Raw genomic sequence first — 17,869 nt, 5'->3', positions numbered from 1 at the left:
ATTTTATAGTGTAAACAAATGCAAGCGCGAGGCGTTTCGAGGGGGATGCCAGGTGTGCGCAAAAAAATTAAAATAAATAAATATTCGAATCCCAAACTTGAAAATCGAATACCAACCCATCGAACGAATCTTCGAATATTCTGGTCCAGCCCTAATTTGTAGCGCACCCGCCATCCAATAATTGCAAAAAGCTTTGTTACTTAATATGAAGCAAAGTCTCAACTTTAAAATTCGGTTGATTTTATTACAAAATAAGCAATAATTGTTTTTGCGCTCTTTAACATGGCGTGACAGATGAAGTGGCTCAAGCGCATGTGAACCGATCTTCTCATCTCCTCTTTACTACTAGTTACAGCACAAAATAAACACGGGTGAACATCAGAAGGCATGTTGAAAGATACATTACAACCTAAATGAATCCTAATCGCTCAGTGGGAAAACTTCAATAAAACAGCTTATAGGCTGTACTTAACATTACATTGATATCAGAAAAGCTATAATGTCCATCAAAATAACTGCATTGTGCTAAATATATACACTGTATAACATATTCATTATATTATTACTTAACCTGTTAAGTCTTCATTATTAAATAATGTCTTCATATTTAATGTTTGTTTGAATACATCTGTCATGATGAAAACAAGTAATTGCACTTTACTGTCGTTTAAATGTTTATATTTCACCAATAAGCTGGACTATAAACAATTCTGTAATTAAAAAGTTGATTCAAAAACTGCCTTATGTTCAATTTTAAATGTTTGTCGGTTTCAGTTTTTAGCCAATCCTGAATGTTCGGTTTCAGCCCAGGATTTATATTCCGGTGCATAAGTCTACCTTTACTAATACTAAGTAACTTTGCAACTACGCGTCAACTAACTCTCGTTAGTATTAGTAGATTGTCTGCTTAATATCCACTAACACTTTATTTTGATGCTCCTCAACAGACATTACTGACTATAAGTAACTTTGCAACTGCATGTCAACTTATTGTACTAACCTAACCCCTAACAGTCTACTAATACTCTAATGATAATAACACAAAAGAATATATTTTGAAGAATGTCGGTATTTTTTTCCCTATACTATGGAAGTCAATGGTGTCCATCAACTATTTTAGTAAACAACATTCTTCAAATTATTCCTTTGTGTTCAACAGAAGAAAGAATGTCACACTGGTTTGCAACAACTTGAGGGTGAGTAAATGCCTTTAAGTCACAAAAGAATGCACTGCGGCATCAAAGTTGGTGCTCACGAGCACCCTTCTGAATAAGACAAATTGGAAACCCTGGAGATGTAAAAGTGTTATCCCAAGTGCGCCATTTGGCACAGGCCCCAAGTCTCTCAATACGCGGCAAAAGAGTTAAAACCATGAAATAATGTTGATGGCTAAATTAATGGATTAAAAAGGTCCTAACCCACTTTCCAGCTGCAGCCCTCAGAGAGAGTCCCTCTAAGAGTTTTAATGGTGTCTGTGATGTCAAAGCAGTATTGCTGTGTAGTGGGCGGTAGGTGAGAGTTGCATACTGGGCGTCAACACGTGTGTCACAGCCATGAGTTCTAGCTACGCCATCTGCTCAACAGTTTAGGATCCTGTAATCATGGCCGCTCTGCGTGTGTAGATCATGTGTGTTCCACAGACAGCAAATGACTAAGTGTGAGCACTGTAACATGCCACCCTGCTCTTTCCATACCCTCTCAAATGAAACACTTATATGCTTGCACGCAAACACACCAGTCTCATAAATCAATAGACATGTTTCAGATGGAAGATCCCAATTCACATACTTATAAAAATCACAGTAAAAATGTACTACGGTTCCACATACTACAACAGAGACCATAAAAAATGTCAAAACTTGACATAACTTTATACATAAATTAATCACTTTTAACTTGATGACCTTAAAAAGATGAAAGTGAAACGACAAAACTCAAATGTTTACCTCCTCAAGGGGTTGTGGACAATATATGCAGGTGTGTGAAAATCTACTGAAAATATTATAGCTTACTATCCACGCACCTTTGACCTCTTTTAATGTATAAAGTCTTGAAACCCATTTATAATCTTGTTATTTAATAGTAAAATTATATAAAAGGGAATAAGCTACTGTATATTTTTGAGTTAATGTTTTTAGAGCAGAAAATGCCTGTTTTGTTCAATGCCATATGAAACATTTCTGCTTGTCCTCATTTGATTCACAAGCAATTACTTAAAGCAGGGGTCTCAAACTTGAGGCCCGCAGGATGATATTTTGTGGCCCCCTACTTCACATCAAAGTTTAGTGTTAGTGCGGCCTGCGCGTTGTTCTGAAAAGCACCTTTTTGCGGAGTCGTTGCGTGTGCAGTGCTTGCTGCCTCCTTTGTGTGTGTGAGAGAGAGAGTTGGCTTGCCCCTCCCACATTCAGTATAATTGGTTGACACCGCGTGATTGACAGGAACAGACGAACAAAGCTGATCAGACAGTTGAAACGAATGTGGTCTAACCATAGACTGTAAAAAATCGAACAGCGCTCGTCAATGTCAAAATGATTGAGAAGGCCAATCAAATCAAAGTAGGCGGGGTTTACGTTCTCTTTTTGCTTCACACACAGACGAGCGCGTCAATCTATCACTTAATGCCGTTGCTGAGAGAGATTCTTTCCGGTGAAATTGCAAAACAAAATGCACACAAACATGTCCATGCTCTTAATATACAATCATTGATGAACATCTTTGATTTTAATGAAGAAAAACTATGAGAGCGGATTAGAACCCGGAACCTTTGACACGGTTGACAAAAGTTCTACCGCCAGACCACTAGAGAAATCAAAAGTTCATCGCGGATCTATGTATTTATTCACTCACTCATGCGAAGAATACTGGGACTAATAATATATTTGACGCAAATTAATGCAAATATTGTTTACAAATAGTCCCAAAAAGATTATTTCCCAACTAGAATTAGACCTAGAACTTTGTTTACTGTTCTGTTTGACCTGGTTACGGCCTTGCTGTGAATTAGTCTATTATTTAAAATAAAACTAAAATCATTCATTATTTCATATTACATTATATCATTTCTATGGGCAATATTTAAAAAAATAGAGTAGGCAAGATAAGCCTGTGTTCTGAAAAACCGTTCATGTTCAGAAGGAAAGTTCAAATTCAGAGGAACAGTTCATGTTCAGAAGAAACATTCATGTTGAAGAACTGTTAATAATAAAGATTGAGACGATTGAATCGGTTGTGCTACTTTTTTTGGAATACTTGAAACACTTTTTATGTGTAATACTTGATGCGGCCCAGCCTGACCCAGAGTCTACCTCCAGCGGCCCCCAGGTAAAATGAGTTTGAGACCCCTGACTTAAAGGGTTACTTCAGCGATTAGCATTTAGCTTTGTATCAGAAGAAACCCGGTTAGTTATATATTCGAAAGACCGTGCTTCTCTCCCTCACGTCCCCCTGAGAGATTTCTGTATTTTTTGTCTGGAAAAAAAACCTCAGACGACGCAAAAAAAAAAATCTTCATTTAGGGTCATTGGAGGCTTTTTTGGCCAGAGGCTAGAGAATACAGCCAGTAGTAGGAGCTAGTTCCGCGTGTTTTCAACCCGCTCATACTGAGCACGGCCGCTCGGGCATTCATAACGGAGTGGTGCAAAGAGTGTTTTCAATGAATTCCTATGAAGGTTAAGCTTTCATAGGCATGAACTGAAAATGCGTCAGACTGGACACGCACAGTGAATGACTGTGAGGTCGTGAATGAATGACAATGCGGCCGTGCTCATTTTAGTTTCGGTTTAGAATTAGTGCCAATTCGGGGGCGGGTTGCTTGATTTGTGGGTTCATTAGCCTATTATTCTTAATGAAAAACACAACAACAAAAATGACAAACTCACTTAAATAGGCGCCTTTACATTTTGCTTTGAAACCAAATCTTCCGCGATCATCTGAGTCATCACTCTCAGTGTTTCCCGTACCATTGTTTTTTTTTGGGGGGGGGCGGCCCGCCCTCCCTCCCAAAACGCCCCCCCGCCCCTCCTTAATGAATGACAAAGAATATTTGTCATTACGGTCGACAATAAGAATTGCCCGATGGTTCTCAGTGCCAGCGTGAAAGACACTCAGGCCAGAGCTGCATCTTCACGGAAACTGATCATTTGCGCATTTTTAAGCCTTAGACGTGAAAGTGTCTCTCAGTTTGCTACTCGCGAAGCGCAACAACAACACACATAAGCACGGCCACGCGTCTCACAGCGCGCGAATATTCACACAAAATTATATCAAAATGACTGTCTTGTTGAGTATCATCGTAAACATAGTCGGTTAGGTCTTTTAACTGAACATAAATATGAAATTTGCCAGTCACCGCCAGCCTTTATGGTCATTTTCACAGGTTTTAATGAACCACAGAATATCTAAACATGCAATATATCAAAAGAAAGAACAGACCCACTGTTTTATTCCAACATTTTTAATCAACACTTGAATGTTGCAAGTTTCATGAAAAAGCAACATTTTGAGCATAAAGCTGAGAAAATCATGTTTTGGTAAAAAACTAACGTTACGTCCGAGCGATGAACAAAACACAGATGTTGTAGATGGAGTCCATCAACACCCCAAAGCTTCACAGTCCTATAGCTCGTCCTGGGTTGACATTTCATTCAATAACATTAGGCAGTTGTGATTTATATGCTGTTTAATGTTGATAATCGCGTTATTTTACATATGCATTTGCTTACACATGATATCGCACATTGCTGCTTCTTCGGCTGTGCAGGAAATGCGTTACAGCGCCCCCTACCATATAACAGTGAACACATGGAAAGCCGGAAAATATCGTCATTGGCTATTTAAAATATTGAGATAACAAAAGACAACAACAAAAAAATCACTCACTGCTCTTGACTGAATAACTTTTAATAAGGGTTAATCTATATTTATATGCAGTGACATATAATTTTATGCAGACTATGCAGTGATATTTTACATTTGATTACTATTTTTGTACCTGACAATCTAGTTCAGACCTACATGAAAATAACTGTTTATTTCATTTGTGTATGTTTGTTCTGCTGTATTTATTTGTGCTTTTGCTCGTAATTTGATTATTTGTTCTTATTTTATTACTGACTGTCTCTGACAATATAAAAAAATTATATGAGTTAGGATAATAGTTTTTAGAGTCATAACCTTATCTATTAAGCTTACATGGCTCAAAAACAATACTAGGCCTATTTTATTTTATTTATCAGTTTTTTTGTGGTGGGGCCAGTAAAGATTTTAACCCCTGAAAAAAATCCTTAGCAATGAGCCCTGAAATATATTCCCAAAAAATATATATATATCTCGTTGGGCTCACGCTGTATTGAGCAGACACGTTCAGTTTTTAAATGTAGTGTCTGTTCTCTAACTGAACTAAATTATTTTATTACTATAAAAATCTAAACGACGGTGGGGCGGTGCCGCGGTGGGCAAGTGATGTAACCGGTAGCCGTGGCTTGGGAGTGGCCTCATAGGGCAGCGAAGCAAGTGCATTCTGGGAGTTCATTTTCTGGCTTTTCTCAGTCTAGAAGGCACCAACTTCTAAAATTATTTCCCATTTCTACTACATAAATGACCCAATTTAAGTACACATTCATCTTTCCCTCTTTAAAAAGATAGTCCACCTATAAATTCCTTAATGCTTTTCTAATTACAATGACTTGCGTTCTTAATAGCATACCTACAGTAAGCTGCCAATTATGTCAAAGGCCTATCAAACCTAGTGCAGCCCAAAAAGCACATTAGTATTTCTGTCTGTAGCTAGCCTCTTGGCTTACTTCCATTGTGTTCAATGCAAGATGAAACATTTATGCTTGTCCTCAATTGATTCACAAGCAATTACTTAAAGAGAGAGTCCACCTAAAAATTAAAACCAATCATTTACCTACCCTCATGTCGTTCCAAACCTGTATAACTTTAGTAGATATTTTGAACAATTCTGGGTACCACCTACAGGACTTTCAATATATGGACAAAAAAACACGGTGACATTTCTAAAAAAAAAACATCTTCTATGTTCCACGGAAGAAAGAATGCCTTTTTGAACCGCATGAGGGTAACTAAATGACTCATGTAAATGATTCATTTTTGGCTAAACTACCACTTTAAAAGACATCTTCTGTTAAGAACATATACCTTCTCAAACAAGCAGTTTTTATGTGCTTTCAGCTATAACACTTAGTGAGGGTTTCACAGTCTCAGCATTCACTGATGATATTTATGACCAACCCCAGCTGAATGCCGACCAACTTGCTAACAATGTCCAGCAGAAAGTGCCTAATCACTACCAGCCACAACCCTGCGTGTTTCACATTCTCACCTAGTGCAATAGCAGAACTGTGTTAAAAGACGTGCTGTTGCAATGAGAACAGGAATCAATGAGACGATTATACCAATCACTTGACAAAAATATCTGATAATGCTTTTCTAATTACAATGACTTAGTAGCAGACCTACAGTAAGCTGCCAATTATGTCAAAGGCCTATAAAATCTACTGCAGCCCAAAAAGCCAAAGTACATTAGTATTTCTGTCTTTAGCTAACCTCTTGGCTTACTTCTTGGTATTGCCAAATACTTTTTTCTATCACGCTTGCCGACTAAAACCATTATGCGTATCCAACTTTCTGTAGACTGGCTGCTAGATGAAATGCTTGGACAACATGTAAATGACATTGGGCTAGAATTTCCAGTATATTCCCCTCTGGCTTACGGAAACACAAACATTCGACAAACAGTTCATGGTTTGGCAGCAGTTTCATTACATTTTACATAAAGCCTGCAAAACTGACACAAAGTCAATGACCGTTTTGGCTAGTGTGTAAACATAAAACAAAGTTTATGTAGGAAGGCTAATGTGTGGATGGCAAATGAATGACTAAAAGAATCTGATGTACTTTCCAAGTCTTGCGAGACCAGGTACTTTTGTAACATGGAGCAGACTGCTAACCATGGGAGTGTTTAGGCTAAGTCCTCTGCGGTCCATTTAAGATCACACGAAGAAGAGAAAAAAAACAAGCCAAACACTCACAGCTGCGTTTTTCGATTTCTACACCAGTGCACAAAAACAATCCCGTCAAAAGGGGATCAAGTAAAAGGCAACGACACACTATTAAACTCAAACACAGGAAAGACACACAATAAACAGTTTCAAGACTCAAACAAACATGCCAGCCCACAGGGGCCATGATGTGTGTGTGTGTGTGTGTGTGTGTGTGTGTGTGTGTGTGTGTGTGTGTGTGTGTGTGTGTGTGTGTGTGTGTGTGTGTGTGTGTGTGTGTGTGTGTGTGTGTGTGTGTGTTCATGCATGAAGGAGACTTCTGGATGACTCTATCTTCAGGGTTAGCATAGGTCTGTTTATGTCATCCTTGAACAATGATGGTTCATTGTTGATGCACCCTAACTTGCATTTGAATACTAGTATTTCTGTATTTCTCATCTAATAAGGCTCTTCCACATGACTTGTGTCAAAATTCCCCAATGCGCAAGACTATATCGCTCTATTGAGCAGAGCAACACTACAGACAGCAAGTTGTGTGCAGGTCAAAAGTTGCAACACAACTCAAAGTTCATTGTCAACATGCACTATTAAAGGCATGGTGTGACATTTAGTGGATAGTTATTATATTTTATACATTGCATGTCCTATGCAAATTAAAGGTAGGGTAGGCAATTTCGTAGAGGCTAGCAATAGCAAGCATTATACCCCACCCTCCCTTCAGAGCGTCTCCAAAGCCACGCCTCCTTCAAAACACATGACCGCTCACAGCCAGAGCAGAGTCTGCAAAGCGTCACAAGACGGGAGACACCGTTAAATTACCTGCTGCAGATTCATTTCAGCGTTGATAGTGTTGACATAGAAACACATAAATCTGACGACGTGAACAGGGTTAAAAGTCACGCGTTGCCATCTCTCAATTACGGTTACGACATGGGGGTTCGGTGCCTTGCTCACGGGTCTCACCTGAGTCATGGTATTGAGGATAGAGGAGAGTGTCTGGTTATTCACTCCCCCCACCGACAATTCCTGCCGGACCTGAGACTCGAACCCACAACCTTCCGGTTACAAGTCCGACTCTCTAACCATTAGGCCACAACTGCCCCAAAATTCAAAACTTCTAACCGACGTATTTTTCCCAGGTTATTTCGGTTTTAGTCACGTGACTCCGCCCCGTCAGTCACATCAAGTGCAGTTTGCAGGCACACAGAGAGATGTAGGAGCAGTTATGTTTGTTTATAGATGTCCAGAATCACTATAGTAACTGCATGTTTTACACAGTTTAGGTCAGTTAATTGCCATTCTTATAGCCTATGCGCTGCCACACACATACACACACACAGATGGCGCGCGCAACCCCCGAAGCCAGATCGCTTTCACTTTCATCCTCATTAAGTTTGTCAAGTAAATGTGTTTAAAGGCTTGAACATTTAAAGCGATTGTGCACTATTCAAAAACAACAATACGGAAAACTTCTCCGTTCAGTGCTCAGCTTTTTTCTGTGACACAGAGCCGTGTCGCGTCTCTGACAACACGCGCGCACCCTGAAGGCAGACCTCTATCACCTGCGTCCTCACAAAGCTTTGTCATTTGTATGTTTTAAGGCCTGCCAGTTTGAATATTAAAGCGATTTTAGACCATCAGACATGTATTATGTTGAACTAATGCATGATATTTTGTGACAAACGAACACTCAGACAGAAACACGTCAAGTGAAGATCGCGCAGAGAGCAGCGCAGAAACACAGTGTCAACGCTGTCCTGTGTGTCCACTCTCTCATTAATGCATTCAAATAAATGTAATGTAGGCCTATGTGCTAATTTATCTGATGTACAACAAGCAGAAATCTGCCCCATAGACAATAACTGCTGAAATCACAAAGAAATGCACTTTCATTAGAAAAAAAATTCCACCTTTAATAGTAGAAAATATTTACAGTAAAAACCTTATCAGGAACTTACTCAAAAACCTTATGAGGGCAAAAAATGAAAAAATAAAACAAAATTAATAATCGTTCATTAATCGTAATCGAGGTAAAATGTTCAATTAAACGAGGTTTTTATTTTTGGTCAAATCGTTACATCCATAATTTGGACCGAATGCAATGATAGGACAAAAATGTTTTGGTCCCGAGACAAAATCCATGTTTTAAAGGGATCCTATAATGGTAAATGGACTGCATTTATATAGCGCTTTCAACAGACCCATGGCCATCCAAAGCGCTTTACATTTTGCCTCAAATTCACCCATTCACACACCGACGGCGGTGTCGGCCATGCAAGGCGCCATCCAGCTCGTCGGGAGCAGCTGGGGTTAGGGGTCTTGCTCATGGACACCTCGACATTTGGTCAGGTGGAACCGGGGACTGAACCACCAACCTTCCGGTTTTGTAGACAAACTACATGAACCACTGAGCCACTGCCGCCCATGATGTAATAATAATGCCCTTTTCACAAGATGTAATATACAGTAAGTCTCAGGTGTCCCCAGAATGTATCTGTGAAATTTCGGCAAAAAAATACACCACAGATTATTTATCATAGGACGTTTTGAAAGCCCCTATATGGGTGTCAGCAAAAGCGCGCTGTTTTCATGCGTGTCTCTTTAAATGCAAATGAGCTGCTGCTCCCCGCCCCCTTTTCAGAATAGGGCGGAGCCTTTACAGCTCATGCTAGTTTGGATTAACGTCAACAACAACCGGAGTGTGGAGAACCTCACACATCGAGTAGAATTCGCAAAGATGGATAAATACCAACTGTTTGACCAACTTCATTTTCAGAACATGCAAGTACTGCATGCTCTATTTTGTGAATATACACAAATTGCCTTTGTGAATGTGCTTGTTAGGATGCTATACGGCGGCTTGAGTTACCATTGTCTCACAGAGATCAGAGCTATGTCATTAGTTTTATTTTTAAGGAGTAATAAAAGTGCAGTTCTGTATTGTACAGGTGGTGAGCATTTCCGGGTTCAAAATAATATGCTCTGGTCTCTGTGAATACAGGATGCGACAATAGTAGCTTTAGCCACATTAGCACATTCAGAAAGGCCATTTGCAAACACACACATTATAAAGTGCAGTGCTTGCGTGTTCTGGATATGAAGTTGGATTTGATCCATCTTTTGAGAAACAACTATTGTGCAAATCCCGCGTTTACTGTGATTACAGTGATTCACACAAACTTTGGATGAATTTGACTCATTTCTTGGGCACATTCCCCTTCACAAATAAAATGAATCCACTGTATCCTCAGTGGCTCAGATGCCAGGAGAACAGTTGTAATGTTTAAATAGATGAGACATCTTATGACTAGCTGCTCTAGTCTACTTTTGAACTTTAGAACTGGTAGGCCTACACCATTATCGCTTGCGAAAACAAAATGGCGGTGTCGTGGGTGGAAACGTGTAGATTAAGGGGCGGTAAAATAATAAGATCCCCTTCCTACGTCATTAGGGTAGCGAAATCTGAGCAGCTCGTTTTCTCTCATGCTTGCAGAGAAAGGCTTACCAAAACAAAGTTACTGGGTTGTTCTTGTTCACGTTTTCTGGGTTGGTAGATACACCGGGGACCCGATTATAGCACTTAAACACGGAAAAAGTCAGATTTTCAAGATATCTCCCCTTTAATATTTAGACCAATTCTATTATTAGTTGCTTTCAGGATGTGAAGAGTTTCAACCAGTGTAACAAAAAGTGTTTATAAAAGAAATTCCCTACCCTACCTTTAATACATTGTAAAATCATCCTTCTGTGGCTCTATCTGCAATGTTTTGGAGGTCAAAGCTGTGCATGATACTTGTGTGGAGAGGTGCATTTAAGCCCTGATGCTCGTCATGTGAAAGGGCCGTTGCTCATCATTTTTCTTCTGGCGTGTGTCTGTGGAACATTCTCACAAGGAACTTCTTCCAAAGCTTCTCAGTGGTCTACTAAATCTACTCAAACATGGCACACACAGACACTTATAAACACACACAGCTCTTGTCAGCAACCCAGCAGTCTCAAAAGACGCTTCTGGCAGAAGGCAGCGCTCCAACCACCGTAATTGTATTTATTAGTGTAAGCCACAGGGTCAAGCTGAGATCAGGACATGTGTCCACTGGTACAGGAATAACAGTCTTTGGCAATGAGTAGCCACTAACGTGACTTCCATACTTTGAACATCTCTAGATGTTAAAGGGTTAGTCCACCCAAAAATGAAAATTCTGTCACTAATCATGTCGTTGGACAACCGTAAGACCTCCGTTCATCTTCAGAACACAAATTAATATATTTTAGTGTAAATCCGATTGCTCAGAAAGGCCTCCATTGGCACAATGCACTTTTCACTCTCAAGACCCTTAAAAGGTACTAAAGACGTCGTTACAAAGTCCATCTCACTACAGTGGTTCTACAATAACTTTATGAAGCGACGAGAATAGTTTTTGTGTGCAAAAAAAACCTAAATAACGACTTATATAGTGATGACCGATTTGATGACTGAACAATGGAAGCAGAACAGTCAAATATATACGCGCAGCTCAGGAAAAAGAAAGCAACAAAAAAGTGCGGCGCACACACCTTTCACTCAGACAGATCGGGACGCCAGTTTCGCGGATTATTGGCTTTGAATGTTAAAAAATATGTAAAAATGCACGTCCTGGCAAGTATTCAGGTAAACGCAGTCGGACATGTCTTTAGTGAACGTATACAGAGTTGAATGAGAAATCGGGTGTTCCAATGAATTTGGTCCGTGCAGTTCTTAAAGGGCCGGACCTAATATTCTGTGTGAAGCAGGGCAGGAACATGCTGGCCAAGTGAGTTTTTAAGGGTTTTTTAACCCTAAAACAATGATAAAACAATGAATAGTAAGTTCTGTCATATTATTCAATTACTTTTACAGTTTTTTTGCCATGGTATCGATCGGTATTGAGGTATTTTAGTCTGGTATCATATTAGGGCTGCCACTAACGACTATTTTTATATCGATTAATCTATCGACTAATTTATTGCAATAATTTTCAACAATTTTACTTAAAAACATATCATTTAACTTTGTAAACATTTTAACAATGTTAACTTCAACATTGGCCTTCAGTAGTGTGCTATAAAAAATGTAAACAAGCCCTTGACAAAACGTAAAACTAAAAGAGTAAAAATTTAAAAAGGTACACATTTAAACCAACATAACAAAAAAAGAGAATATCAGCAAATACTTTTTATATAGAATTGTGTTACGAAAACAAAATTATGACTTTGATACGATACCAGACTAAAATACCTCAATACCGATACTGAATCGATACCATGGCATAATTTTGGTTTCGTGACAACACTATTCTATATAAAAAGTATTTGCTGATATTCTCTTTTTTTGTTATGTTGTTTTACAAATTTGTAAATTTTTACTCTTTTAGTTTTACATTTTGTCAAGGGCTTGTTTACATTTATACTTTTTTATAGTACACTACTGAAGGCCAACATTGCAAGTTAAATTAAATGTTTTTAAGTAAAATTGTTGAAAATTATTGTGATAAGCGATTAATCGATAAATTAGTCGATAGATTAATCGATATAAAAATAGTCGTTACTGGCAGCCCGAACTTACTCCACAAGCTAACTTCACCGACAACACTGGTAAACAGCGATAGATGGACCCACTCCAAAGCACTTCTCAACTTTTACGTTAAGATGTTGATGTTGTTGAATGCCACCGTTGGCTGGCTCTTCAAAGCGCCTACTGGCGGTGTGAATGCAACCAGGAAAATAGCCATAGGGAAACATTTAATTCTCGGGGGACAGCCCTGGTTGACTAGTTCCTATAACTGAGTTCCTGTAACTACCAGGTGTGAAAGTCCCTAGCGTGGACATGGCAAGCAACTTCTGGAAAGGCTTGAAAATACTAGTGTGGACAGAGAGTATTGTTACTAAAATGACTGAAACTCCAGTTTCAGATATGTCCGGATTAATGTGCGCATAGCCTAAGAATTAGTTCCCTTCTAAAACACCGAAACCCACTTTTCTCGTTGTATCCCAATGGTAACTCCTCTTTTTCTAATATGTCCTTATTATTGCCTTAATCTTTATTACATTGACATAAGTAAGCATAAAATTAACTATTGGCTGCATTACCTACTACAGTAATCTAGAATTATGCCTAAACAGCTCTTTGTCAACTGGTTAACAAATAGACCAAACACATGTGGCCTAAATGACACCAACCAAAAAGAAACTCATTTCAGAGGCAGAGCAAGTTATTTTTTCTTTGAAATCTCGATAATGAAACTTGCATACTAAGACCAGAATCATGTATTAAAGGGATAGCTCACACACACACACACACACACACACACACAAAGAAAGTTCTGACATAATTTACTAAGAAATGAAGTAATTCAGGTTTGGAACTATATGCGGTATACATTGCATTCTGTGTGTGTACTGCTTTATAAATATATTTCCCCCATCTTGTTCTTTCTTCCTCATAACCAAGACAGGCACATAGTCACATCTTTAACAGTGGCCTCTCCAATTTCATTCATTACTCATCAGTTTTACAGTAGCTTTCCATTCTGCCATTTCCACAGACAGTGCCTCCCTCTGAGGAGATAACAACTCCTCACCAGGAAAGAGCTCAAACATGTGGCTGAAGGGCACACCTCACATGACAAATAACGAAACTGGAACAAGCAGATGGTCACCTCAATCAACTTTGGCCCGGTTTACACCTGGTTAAGATGCGTTTTGGTCGATCGGATCCCAAGTAGACTGTGCTAAATACAGGTGTAAACAGGGTCTAAAACGTTTTGAGATTGTCCACTTTCAAAGGTAGTCAAAAATCCATTCGACCAGACTGAATGTGTTCAAACAGCCACTAAAGACCGTCTACTGACCTAATGAGTAAACATTATGGGATGTGCGCTAGCCAGACGGGGTTTAAACTTTGTCGGCTGGAGACCCAAGTTTGGTTTGAAGATGAAAAACGTACCAAGCACAATGTTCTCTCACCATTCCTGATTTCTGACACACTATCAGAACAGAAACAAAAGCTGATGCTCTCAGTCTCTTTTCCCGTCGTCTTATGGTGCTTTCACACCGGACGCGAAGTTGGTCGCTAGAACATTTTGAGTTAACTCGCTTCATTCGTGTGTGACATTCACTTCACAACAGACGCGAATTTGCGCTATGGGCGGGGCTTCTGCCAGCCGGCTCGTCTCGTTGAGAAATGGCTGACATGGGCTGTGTTTACACGTCTTTTTTGTTTAAATACTACTGTTAATCTGTGACAAAACGTAGTTTTAAGACTTTTTCAGGCGATAATGTAGTTGTTCAAAGCTCAAATCTGTGGTTTATTTATAAAAAGAGTGCCTATATGAACAGTTTATCTAGCGTTTTCGGAGTTGTGAGATCCAGTGGATCAGCGGGTGCTCAGCGCTCATTAACCCCAGTGAGAGCAGCCTTTCCTCGGCTAGTCCTTCTGCCGTCTGCCGCTGGCTCTGATGTCTCTGTGGTGTCTCCAGCTATAATTCCTCTAGTGTATATGTAACGGGCGATCTTTGGTCTCATAGATCTATAATTTGTTCCCTGGCAAATCGTTTAGGCTGAGGACAAAATGAAACTTCCCTACTTTTTTATTTTTAGGCTATTCAATTTTACGTTACCGTTGTAGCCGACTAGCACAGACTTTGTATGATTGACTGAATTGTTTGCTTTATTTCATGTATAGCTTATTATACCTTTTACTTATACTTTTGTATTATTGATCATACATACACTTGCATTAAACAAAAAGAGACTGGGTTGTGTTTCATGTCATTTAATGTTATCACAGTGATAATCATATGCACACTTGTCTGAACCAGATGTTAATATATGATTGATATAAACCAGATTTTCTCCTCATCGTTGGCACTACTGGAGCAGGCTCCTGATTGGTTAACGATGTGCGAATATCCGCCAAAATTCAGATTTTTCAACTCGGGCGTCATTCGCGGCGCCTCATTTGCGCATTGTATTGACTTAACATGTAAATCATTCGCGTCCGGTGTGAACGCACCATAATAAGTAAATTGCGCAAGTTTATTTTGTCCATTAGATCGAAAGATCAGAGAAAAAAAAACACCATAGACCCTCCCCTCAAAGAAATCAGGACAGAAGTGGTCGAAAGTGGACAAAAGAGACGGATTAAAACACCAGGTGTAAATGGGAATGTGTCTCCCTCGTCTACTTGTGATCCGATCGACCAAAACGCATCTTAATACCAGGTGTAAACCGGGCCTAAAAGTCTAATAGGGACATTTTGCAAACGTTTCTCAGGCTACATCTTTGTTGGAACATCAAACCATGTGCTCAAACAATAGGCATACCCTCCAATGCCTTCAAGAAAAGTTGGTGTGGTGCATTTATGAACAATTTAGACTTTATAACATTCTCAAGCATTTATGGATTCCAGAAAGGTGTTGCATTACTTCAGGACAGTTCTTCAAGATGGCGTGAGCCAGATCATGATACTCCTGCTAAAACTTTTAACTCACAAGTTCATCTGGTTCTTTGGTGTATTCCTTAGAATAAAGGTTTTCATTTCACTTAGCCTCTGAGGGCATCTTTTCATGTTGTTTGTGAACTTCCAGTATCAAGTGTGTGTGTGTGTGTGTGTGTGTGTGTGTGTGTGTGTGTGTGTGTGTGTGTGTGTGTGTGTGTGTGTGTGTGTGTGTGTGTGTGTGATCACTTGAGTAAATATGCACAGGAGTCTGAATGATTTAAAGCTAGTCCTAGTAACAAATCCTCCTTGGGCTTGTGTGGTACACTGGGATATGAGCATGATAAATAGGAAGCTTCTGTATTCAAGTGAACAAAGTCATAAGACAAAGTGTGTTATGGCAACACTGCATTACATTGTTGTTACTAGAAATTACAATCAGTTCATTATTTCAGTAGTATTACTCAGTGTTTGTTTATGTACAGTAACACTGTATTGTATGACCAGCTATTTGAAATCTACTATATTTGCATAAGAATGTACTGTAAGTGTAATCTTGGTCTATATAAGGGTACTTATACCCCCACATGCACTTTTTTATTTATTTAACATAGTTATCCACTGACTTACCTTTAGTTGAAATGGATGGATCTCATTTAGAGAGTGTCTTCTGAGTTTTTTAGTGAGGGTCTTCAGCATTCTGCCCTTCCTTTGTTTGTTCCCAGCTTAGTTTAAGAGATCACTTCTTCAAATGACAGATTCCTATCTGATACATAATTGGACCGATCAGCTCTTTCTGCGAACAGTCAACGAGTGTATTGAGAGATGTTCAGCTCCATGCAAACAAACTCACGCTGAAACACAAATAAACACCGATCATGAGTTCCCGGAGGCAGAACAACAGCAGATCTCCGTGCAGGAGGAACCCGGTCTGTTTCTAAAGTTAAGTCTCATAACTTGGTCTAAACATCCATCACTCTTGATGAAGGGAAATGCATTAGATCGAATTGTTTAAGTCCTGTGCTGGTGTTGAATTGATCAGCGACAGTGACATTCGTCGTCAAAAACGCTTTTAAAATCCACAAGGGTAAAAACAATGTTAATCTTACTCCAAACGACAGATGGACGATGAAGCTAATGTGTGTCTAATTAAAAAAAAAAAGTCTCCTTAGAATCTCAATCGCACTCATACACGCACACACACTCACACATACACACACACACACGTATGCGCACTACACATACTACTCGCTCTAGCTCATGCTGGTCGCGCTCTCTCATTGGTTGTTTAAACCGATGATGTCATTGCGTCCTAAAAGGAGGCGGGACAGTAATATCTTAAAGGGATATGAAGAGCTTGCAGGGTCTGGTTTCTTTAGGAACAAGTGGAGCACTCCTAAATAGTAGTGAGGGAACTTGCACGCTGCATTGACTGATAGTTAATTTTCATATAGACCTAGTGATGTCTAAAAATGTTATGATGTTTTAGAAATGTCATCACTTTGCACACATACACCCCTCCAAATCATTGAATTCAGGTGTTCAATCACTTCCATGGCCACAGGTGTATAAATCAAGCACTAGGCATGCAGACGCTTCTACAAACATTTGTGAAAGAATGGGTCTCTCTCAGGAGCTCATGAACTCAAGCGTGGTGCCGGGATCGGTTGACGCCTAGGGGTGTAACGGCACATAAAACTGACGGTTTGATACGTACCTCGGTTTTCAAGTAACGGTTCGGTACGGGTTCGGTACAGCAGTTTTAAAAAATGGCTTTTTATTTATTTTTTATTAAACAGTGGTTTACTGATAAAATTGTGTCTGTCCTTAAATGAATTAAATTTTAACTAAAAGTTTCTTAAAGATAATGCTGTAAACTATATAGGGAGCCCTTACTTGCACATTATTACTATAATATTAAAGGTTAACAACAGAGCCCAAACTATTAGCCTATATTCAGCTGATATTCATGTTTAGATATAATAATCAACACTCAAATAACACATTGTGTGCAAACATGTAAACTTCACTTAAGGCGGTTTTTGCATTAACTCCTAAATCTAATTATAAAATAGTTTTTTCTCCAATTCGTTGTTGAAATATAGCACACGTACATCTCGGAGACGTCTATTCGATGTGCGTGTTTACATCTGGAAGACGTATTTTTTAGAGTGTTTGCTCATCTGCAATACGTCTATTGGACGTTTCCTGTCAGATGTCAAATAGACGTTTAAACAATGTCTTTAAGATGTTTATGATTTAGAATGTATGAAAAACTGACATCTTAAAGACGTCTATCAGATGTTTGTAAACAGCAGATGCTTTCCAGATTAAGTGATCTTTAACAGACACCTTGCAGACGTACGTGTGCTATCTTAGTGTCTGTCATTTTCAT

The 17,869-nt window shown here is 39.1% G+C and overlaps 1 protein-coding gene across 5 annotated transcripts in view; it reads right to left on the bottom strand.

Moving 5' to 3' along the window:
* LOC307135802 (uncharacterized protein) overlaps positions 1 to 16,729 on the bottom strand; it is a 69,563-nt gene extending 52,834 nt beyond the window's left edge. For 2 of the 5 annotated variants that reach the window (XR_013817717.1, XR_013817718.1), the window contains exons 1-2: positions 16,584 to 16,708; positions 16,105 to 16,328 (exon numbers count right to left, since the gene is read on the bottom strand). Coding sequence is in view for 2 of the 5 variants with exons in the window: in XM_079832481.1 (XP_079688607.1) it covers positions 16,105 to 16,173 (69 nt within the window). In the remaining 3 variants the exon portion in view is untranslated. Of the gene's footprint in view, positions 1 to 16,104 lie in introns of all 5 variants that reach the window. The other 3 variants (XR_013817719.1, XM_079832481.1, XM_079832480.1) reach the window with 3 other exon arrangements.
* Between the last annotated feature and the right edge of the window lie 1,140 nt (positions 16,730 to 17,869).

Source organism: Gobio gobio (assembly GCF_949357685.1).
Source record: "Gobio gobio genome assembly, chromosome: 13".
In the NCBI taxonomy this organism is placed as follows: Eukaryota; Metazoa; Chordata; class Actinopteri; order Cypriniformes; family Gobionidae; genus Gobio; species Gobio gobio.
Note: the sequence above shows the minus strand (reverse complement) of the source record. Positions and strands in the feature narration are given on the sequence as shown.